The 9805-nt window shown below is 41.9% G+C and overlaps 1 protein-coding gene across 1 annotated transcript in view; it reads right to left on the bottom strand.

The window, feature by feature from the left end:
* Positions 1–1888: 1888 nt before the first annotated feature.
* The window catches only part of PROZ (protein Z, vitamin K dependent plasma glycoprotein), an 11457-nt gene continuing 3540 nt past the window's right edge, over positions 1889–9805 (bottom strand). Inside the window, 6 exon segments of the mRNA XM_018562241.1 lie at positions 1889–2383; positions 3928–4059; positions 4141–4229; positions 7442–7579; positions 8292–8405; positions 9393–9417. Of these exon segments, the coding sequence (XP_018417743.1) occupies positions 1889–2383; positions 3928–4059; positions 4141–4229; positions 7442–7579; positions 8292–8405; positions 9393–9417 (993 nt within the window).

Below are 9805 nucleotides of genomic sequence, written 5' to 3'. Positions count from 1 at the left end.
TTTTTATTAACCCTTACAATGAGGCTAACCCCGAACTGAAAGGGTTAAGTGCTCGCTTGTGTCTAGGTTTAAAAAGAAAAAGTTAGATCCGAAGCTCTGAGCTGGTTTATTCTTAGACCGGTCCTTCCAACATCTCTCTCCCTCTTCTGCAGTGGTCTAAAGTCCCATAAATCATCACGTCTATACACTGTATAGACGGGAGGACCCTGAAGAGGATGCCAATGCTGCAGGGAGCCCTTTGACAGCTGGCAGGCTCAGAGCTTCAAGTGTGTATATCTTTGTTTTTTTATAGTATAAATGTGAGGATTTACAGGTTTTTAGACCACTGCAGAAGAGGGAGAAAGATGTTGGAAGGACCGGTCTAAGAATAAGCCAGCTCGGAGATTCGGATCCAAACTTTTTTTTTTTTTAACTTGGACACAAACCAGCATTAAACTCTTGAAGCGCGGGGGTAGCCTCACTGTAAAGGTTCATTAAAAAAAGCCTGGAGTTCTAAGGTGTATTTCCACTTTTGCAGCCAAATTGGGATAACACCTGTTTTATATCTGCTGCATGTTTCTCATTTACATACCATTGCCTTTTTTGTTATGCTGATTCCACAATATATGCTGTATTCTAAAAGAAAAGTTGTTCTCTGTACTGAGGTTTGCTCTGCAATGCAAGCGGTGCTGGCATGTTAATGTTAACATATTTAACCCTGCCTCTAAATTGCTCTCATTATAAGTTAGACTAGATTTGAACAATATCTGCCATAACAAAGTGTTCTAGAAGCATTGTATTTTAAACGAGAACTATGAGGTGAGTGATTTCCACTCATTTTCATAGTTATAGCTGACCTGTAACAATGAAGCTGTCACACGTCGGCTCTATTTATTTATTTGAAATACATATATAAAAGCTTTTTTTTACCTGCCAAAGGGTTTGTATTTCTGTCCATATAGCCTTGAAATTTACACAGTTCTGCCATGTTTGGCAGGTCAGGAGACCTGAAGCTTCTCTGCCGCAGTTTAGTAACAAGTAAAGCTCTTACCCCTCCCTCAGCCCGTGACTGGACAATGGAGAAGCAGTAAACTGATGAGCTCATCCCTGCCACTATGCTCTCTGCTCCTATTGTCATGCCTCGTTAGTGCATTAGCACTGCAGTACAACTGACAATTCTTGTGCTGTTTCTCTCTCTCCCAGTCTCTGCTGTACAGGGGACTGCAAAAAGCTGGTACCAATCAAATTCCGGTACTTGACGCTGCTTGCATAAAAATAAAAAAAATACTGTATTAATTAATACACATCTGCCTTTATTTGTGTATTTTTCATCTACCTGAACTTTAGCTTTAAGTTTACATTCACATGGGCGATCTAGGGTGGCTACTGTGCTGTGTTCAGAAGCGGCTAGACACAGCTGCACTCTGCTATAGCTGCATACAAGCTGGCCGATTAGCTGTAGCCAGCTTGCATGTGGCCTGAAATGCCTTCCCTGGATGCATACTGTGTGCATCCAGGGCCAGTTAGAGGCTTTATATGCATGGAACTGCTCAGATGAGTGGTTAAATGTGAACAGCGGTGCTTCTGGCCATAGATTTGTACAGAGTAGCTTTGGCAACAAGATTCCCAGTCATTCTCACCAGCAGCCGTCCCTTGCCGCCCATGTAAATGTAGTCTTGTGCTATTTTAATAAAACCATAGACTCAATAGTACCTGACTGTTGAATTTTATAAGAGTTGCCTTCCCTGATATAAAGGTTATAGAGAACTTTGTATGAAAAATGAGAATATTACTTGGTATGTAAAATCTACCTTTAAAATAAACCTATTACCAGAATGAATTATCTGTTACAATTTACAGGTGATTACAATTTACAAAAAGAATGTGCAGTAAAAAAAAAAAAAAAAAATTAGCTGTTCTGAATGAACCACATTTTATATCTGGACATTTTAGTAAATAGAAATACATTTGGGTTGCTTGCCTCTGCATTATTTGCACTCATCATACCTACCAAGAACCAGGCACCCTTATGCTCAATGGAAAAATGGCTTCCGTCCACTAGAGCTGAATCTATAGCATTTTTTGAAATCCCACAGAACAGTCGGTTAGTCTGTGTTACATTAAAAGCCAGCTCACAATGTCCTTTGTCAGTTTCTGCTGCAGAGAATTGAATAGGCTTTAATTCCAGAGTGGTGTTGGTGGGCATCTTCCAACCACTCACAGTACCCGATATACGTGGCATTAACACATTCTCGGCAAAGTCTTTCTGAGGGATGCAAATGGGTAAAGCATGCTTGTGGAACTTGATACTGTCTTGGAGCTTCACTAAGGCAATGTTGTTGTCTCCAGTATCCCTAGAATATTTGGAATGGACACGGTAGCCCTCTACCTTGATCTTTTGTTTCTTTTCGGGATCATTGTTTCCTGTGAAATATTACACATACAGTAGGTTGAAAGTGAGGAATCGGTGACAAGGACATACAGTATGTATGATTATCCTTGAAGAGAGAACAAATAAGCACACATTGTAGCTTTTGGGCTTGTTCACACCATGTCCGGACCATGTCCAGACCAGAACAGTTTGTTCCCAGACCAAACAAGCATCCCAAAGTATCCCTGTGGTATTTCTGGGCTCTGTTCGCACTAGCGTAGTATGTTCTGGTCCAGACAAAAAAAAAAAATACTACTTGTCTCATTTTCTCTGGTCTGGAATGCACTGGAACGCATCGGAAAAAAACACATTTTGTACTCACTGTAAAATCATTTTCTCGGAGTCCATTGAGAGGCACAACTTGATGATAATTAAGCAAACTAGGGTTATACTGCAGCCTACAGGAGAAATTGACAAATTTAACATTGAAGGCCACCCCCCTTAAGGCTACAACTCCTTCCACCTCACACCTGCTTAGTTGTAGCAAGCAGTCCAAAGAAAGAACAATATCATATGAGGGGAGGGAGCTGTGTTTTTATGGTGAGTACAAAAACTGTATTTTTTCGTTCGTCCACCGAGGGCGGGACTGTCCCTTTAATGAGGTAACCTGAGTCTATGGCCTCAGACAGCATCTCTTTGGGTAGTGTGGTGTCACTAGTTGGCAGGAGCTGGGCGGGACACTGGCCAGCCAGAGTGTTCTAGGTTGCTAAGAGCTGAGTGGGAACATGTAGTGCCCTTACACATCTCTGGGTCCGGCTCTTTGAAGCATCACTCTCCACCCTCCAATTGCATCATTGCTTGCATGCTCCACCAGCATCCCTGATGATAATTAAGCAACCTAGGGATGCTCTATAGCAGTCCAAACAGGGGAGCAGGCACACTAAAAGAAAGGCAAGCCATCCCAACAGGAGAAAAACAAAGGAAAAGTGAAACCAATGGCATTAAACAGCTGATTGCAAAACCTCTTAACCAAAACTAGCATCTGACGAGGCAGACACATTCACCTTACAGAACTTAAAGAGGTTTTGTTTTTCGGTTTAAGTTTTTCATTTCCTGGACATTGTCCCTTTTTTGATAGCATTACATGGATTGCAAAAGTGTATACAATTGTTTTGCAGCAACATTTTTACTTACTTGTTCTTTACCTACAGTATATTACCCTTAATTATCTAATCATGTTGTATATGTATTTTTTTTTCTCCTTTTATGCTTTTGTATTTTTTTACTGAGGAAAAACTAAAGAGAATAGAAAAAACAACAAAAAACCACATAGGGTATTTTCTAGCCAATCCAAAGATATAAGGGCTTGTTCGCACCATATTCGGACCAGATCTGGAGCAGAACTGCAAAAGCAGTACAGTGCGTTTTTTTTAGCTTAAAATCCTATTTTACTACCTGATGTAAATAGAAAATAACCTTTGCATAAATAATTAAAATGTATACTTTGTAAAACAAAAATCAGAAAATGTGAGGTAACTATGGAGAGATTTCCTATGCCGTTTAAAGAGATATGTAACCTGCTGTTACTTACCCACAATGACAAAAGAAGGTTTGTGCTGTTCTGTGCATTTGGCAGTTGTGAGCACTAGAGACTGGTTGATTATAACTCCGCTACAGTGTTGTGTCTCTTCTGCATTTAGGAGAAGAACCTTGAAAAAAAAAAAAGTATTTAATGGATTTACCAGGGAGATGTATTTCCTAGGTTGTACACATTGTTACCTAAAGGTTACCTGCCAGGGGAATATAGGCTTGAGCTTGTCTTGTGAACTTGATACTGTTGTAGCATCATCTTTTAGTAATTGTCCACATCCATAGGGATCTGTGTACAGAAGAAGAATGCAAGATCAGCTTTATTGAATGCATCAAGTTGCATTAATGTGCCTTGTCATTTTATCAGCTGTCGGAAGTGCATATAACCCATTACACTACTTTTCTATGCTTATAACACAATAAGCTTAATGCACAAAGCATTGTGAATATAGCCTATAGGCATGGGTGAGCAACCGCTGCACTCCAACTTCTGTGGAACTACAAGTCCCATAAGGCATTGCAAGACTTTGACAGCCACAGGCATGACTTCCAGTGGCAGAGGCATGAAGGCAATTGCAGTTTCACCACAACTAGGTTGCCTACCCCTGCTATAGGGACTTATTTAATCAGATGCAAATCGGAATGACGTAAGCGAACAAACCAATTTAAACAATAGGCTTAGAGAAGCCAGAAAATGTATTGGTTGTTGTTTTACTGCACTTTGCACTCTCTTGTTTGCTTTATTAAACAAAGGACAATGTTTTCTTTTGAATTCTATTCTACTTTACAGTGTATTAGTGTTACTGTACAAAGTACATAGTTAAAGAAGAAATGTAACTTTCCTTGCAGTGGTGCTAACCTCCTACTGCAAAGGTTAAGTGCTCAATTTATCTGAAATTCAATCCCACCCAACTGCTAGACCGGTCCCTGCAGCCTCTCTCCCGGCAGTCTAAGGAATGCTAATATCATCACATCTAAAGGTGCCCATACACTGCTCGATTCTCGTATGAGAATCGCGGGAAATCCCGCGATTGTACGAGAATCGAGCAGTGTGAACGAAGACGTGCGACCGTTTCTACTGTACGGCCGCACGTCTTTTGTCTAGGGAGCACGCTAGAAAACCAGCCGAAAATTGTACGATTTTCGGCTGGTTTGAACGGTGCTCAGGAGACAAATGCCGAACGGGCCGGTGTGCGCACGCGCACACTGCCCGTTCAGCATTGCGGTCATCGGAAGCACGCCCCTCAGCAGGGCGGGCTTGCGATGATCGAGAGTACGATCAACCTGTCCAAGATGGGCAAATCGTACGTTTTTTTTTATTACTTTACAACCATCGCAAGACTAAGTTCTTGCGATGGTTGTAAAGTGTATGGCCACCTTTATGCTCCATCCACATATAGTGTTTGTGCTTCCCACATGGTTTTCCGTGCTGAAGACCACATAGGACGCAAACACTATAATTTTAACAACTGCACAGATTCCGCTCGTTTGCGGCTATTATAGCCGCAAATGTGCGGAATCTGCCAAAAAATCGTACCTGTACTACTGCAAAAGTCTGAACAATGCACATTAAAGTGCATTGTTTTTTTTATGTTTAGAGCGGCTCAGCGCGTATTCGCACAGCCGAATACGCGCGGACAACCGCTCATATGTGAACAGAGCCTTATGCAGGTCCATTGACTTGCATTAGACGTGAGGAAGCCAAGGGACAGAGGTAAGTGCCAACCACTGTGATGCACAAGTCTCATAAAGTAAACAAAAAGCTCCTTTCACCTTCCCTGAGCCAAATCCTCCTTCATTTGTATCTCACATGGTCCCCCCCCTTCTCGTAGACACTGCAGCCTACAGTGTGAGGATTTCAGCTACAGAGACAGTGCTGTCAATCTAGAAAGCAGGAGACAGGGCTAGGTGGGGCCATGTGTTGATTGACAAGCTACAGGCTTGTGAATCAGATGTGACAATGCTGGTAACCATGCCCTCTACAACATCTCATCCCACTATAGTGCCAGCAGGTACAGCTTACATGAGAGTGGCAACTCTGCTCTGAATTCAGGAGCAGTGCAGCATTGTTGCCACAGCATCACAGAAAGCTGCATTAGGTGGACTTCATTGTCAGGATCAACAAATATTTGTGGGACATTGCAGGGGAGAAAACAGTAAGTGCAGATGCACTTATAACTCATTGTTGCCGCACATATTTTTAAGTAAATACATCTCTCAATTCTGTTCACACCAAAACATACATAGGCTGATATGTTTTATCCCTTTAAAAATGCTTCAAGCGCAGAAAAATCAGAAATCTAGCGTGCTCCTAACCTCCTTAAAGGAGAATTATGAGGCGAGTGATTTTCACTCAGCCTCATAATCTGAGCCGACCTGTGTGATAATGAAATTGTCACAGGTCGGCTCAGTAGATCGGCAAATGAGCGAACACATACCGGCGCTCGCTCACTTCTCTATCTATCCGTGCAGAGAGCCGTGACTGTCACTCACGGCTCCCTGCCGGGATCCCCCCCCCCCTCTCCCCTGTCCGATCCTCCAGGGCTGACTGGCGGAACGGGAGGGAGTGGGTACAGCTGGCTCTACCTCTAGATAGGCAGAGCCAGCTGTCACTCACGCAGCTGGGTGGATCCAGACAGCATTGTCGGGATCCATTCCGGCTGCCCCGTCTCAGTGTTCCGCGAGCTGTAGCTCGCAGTATACTGAGCTTTGGGTGACGGGAGGAGGCTAGTTTGTGTCCTCCCGCTACCCTTAGGAGAACTATGGGGATAAACACTGACCCCATAGTTCTCCTTTAACACTCTGCCTGTTCTACACTGAAATTCAATGCAGTGTTATCAGCCCTGCGCAGTTCTTTCTTTGGACCACAGAACACCTCCCCCATGTTATGAGGAGGAGGAGGAGATATTTTGTGTGATCAGCTTAAACAGGAAATTTGGAGCTCACTGGATTTACCGCAGGTATTTGCAAGTCTTTCAGAGATATACAGAACATGTTTTCCTATTTAACAGATAACTGTTAGTGAAGCATGAGGACATATATTAGATCCTTTAAAACAATTAAGACCTTTAGAGTTAAACTTAAAATCTGTTTTTAAAATTATTAAGAGATACTATATTTTCTACACAGCTCTCCTCCATGCTTCAATTCTCATCTGATTTTGACCGGTGTAGGCAATCTTGGCACTCCAGCTGTGTCATGCCTGTGGCTGTCAGAGTCTTGCTATGCATCATGGGGCTTGTAGTTCCACAACAGCTGGTGTGCCAAGGTCACCTACCCCTGACCTTAACTATCACTGAGTACTATGGGGGGAATTTATCATAATTGGAGCAGACAAAATCTGGACCAGTTGTCCATGGCAACCAATCAGCATCTCTCTTCAGTTTGCTCAGGTAAGAGTTGAAAATGAGACAGAGAAGCTGATTGGTTTCTCTGCTGCAGATTTTGTCTGCTCCAGTTTTGATAAATTCCCTCCTATGTGTTTTTATTGTTGTCACTTGCCTGTTGGGTGACACGACTTTTCATCTTCACCAAGCTTGTAGCCAGTTGCACAGGAGCAGGTGTAAAAGTCAAATCCATATCTGGGCTCACAAAAATGCTGGCATCCATCTTCCTCATCAGGATGGCATCCATTTACCTCTATAGGAAGTCAGTAATAAAATATACTGGTAAGAAACCAGGACATCTGTATACGCATTCTACTAATATTCTCCACCAAATGCCACCCCCAAGCTCTCATGCTGTTACTACATGTATCCCAGTTTTGACTTAACAGATAACACACGAAACACCTTTCCAATGGATACATTTCAGCTATACTTCTACATGGAACCGAGCTTTTTTTTTTTCAGTTCCTCCTCCATGAGGACACTCTTGAAGTAGACCTAGAGTTTGCCAACACCATGCTTCAAGCAGTGTGAGACACGTCAGTTGTATTTACAGTAAACATTTTGTAGTTGTTCCTTTGCACAGCCCACTTTCTTATCCATTCCACAGCCACCATTTTAATGGAGGTGCAAATTACGACTGGGCAGCTCATATTGTGCTGGCTTTCTCAGACATAAGCTTGCTTTACTTTTAATGCCTGGCCTCTTTATGTAGAAGTGATCTGGATGGCTCTCAGCTCACGATTGGCTCTACAATTCGAAACTACAGTCCTGAATTCTGGGCACTTCCAGGTTCAGTGTCAGTAGGATATTAGGGGAAACAAATGAAGAACAAAAGCAAAGAAATGTTGTGAAATAAGTTCTGATGCAGCACTTGTTGCACGAAAAGCTTATAGACTCATTTGGATTATATTTGATTGTCCACTGTGATATAGATTTCCATCTATAGGGGTGCTCTGTCTTACCCATTTGGCATTTCTTCCCTTTATATCCTCCAGGACAGCTGCAGATGTAGCTTCGAATAGTGTCTGTGCACACCCCATTGTTCATACATGGGTTAGAAGAGCACTGTCTACCACCTAGAAATACAGAAACAAACTCTGGTTATAGACAACATAGACATCTTATACCATTCATGTGTTGATAAATTCATTAATATCAATTCTATATTAGGTTATGAGTATACACTACAAAACCATATGAATGCACAATTTAATTACACAGGGTACTTTATTCCTTATAATGTATTAAAATACACATGGCCGTTTGACTCTGTAATAGGTAAACAGAGGCTGACCAAGACGGACAGACATATAATGGATATCTCTCGATTAAAATTAGGTCCTGTAGGCAGTACAAAAAAGCCTGGGCCATCTCAGATAGTTTGCCTTGCGATTGGACAATTATGTAAATGTTGGTGTGGTCTATTCGGGCAGAACTATCACTCTTTTTTAAAAGGTATCTATGGTCAAAAAATAAAAATAAATATGTATTTCTATATTGAACTCCCATAAGTTCTATCCCACTCCTAATAACCATATGGATGCCCATAGGATGTACTTAATGCACTGATACAATTTCACTAAGCCCTGTGAATATGAACCTTCTTGTGTTCCAACTCACAGAGACTGACTCCTGAGCTACAACTCAACATCTGAACTTCCCACAATGTAACATTATCATTGCTTGCTGGAAGCAATGCATGATGGGATATGTAAATTTCAGAAATCAAGATTGCATCACATCAAATAAGCAGGGAAAGAGGCAAAGCACACTGGGAATCCAGGAAGTTGTTGAAAGTGACGTAAAGGCAGAAGGCAGAACTCTACATAAAAGGGATTTTGTTCAAGAATGCTTTGATTGCCTTATCAGAAACAACTCTAGTATGTATTTCTATTACAATGCTGATATTATAACAGGATGGTATTTGCCGGGACTTTACAACTCCTTAAAGGGCAATTGTAGATTACTAGAACATTGTGTGGCTAGACAGTCGACTTCTCATTTTTGTGTGCATGTGTACATTCTCTTGCTAATAAGCAAGCACATTTAATTATTATACTTACAATAATATCCATTCCAGAACTGATCCTATAAAAGATAGATTAAAAAAATATGAACATACTCCAGTTGGATGGAACATGGACTATAAAGACACTATAAATTAATTGGCTAAGCATAGAAGGAAGTGACAGCTAAACTTGGAATATGTGTAGGTACGGTATAGAGCCTGGTTGCAACCGGCAGCCCGGGGACCACATGCGGCCCTTTAGCGCTTATTGTGTGGGCCTCTGCACCCCTGCAAACAGACGCCTGTGTTGTCTTTATTTCTTTACCCAAGATAATGAAATATTCTAAGTCAAGGCTGTCCCTACACTATTGGCCGCATGAGGTGAAGAGGGGGTGTGTTTGAATGGACATTAGTGGTGGATGCTCGTTACCCCGGGAGGGGGGTGGGGGGGTTGGTGAATGCTTGTTA

This window comes from Nanorana parkeri, unplaced genomic scaffold, assembly GCF_000935625.1.
Source record: "Nanorana parkeri isolate BGI_ZX_2015 unplaced genomic scaffold, ASM93562v1 scaffold567, whole genome shotgun sequence".
Classification (NCBI taxonomy): domain Eukaryota; kingdom Metazoa; phylum Chordata; class Amphibia; order Anura; family Dicroglossidae; genus Nanorana; species Nanorana parkeri.
This window is presented reverse-complemented; position numbering and strand designations above follow the sequence as displayed.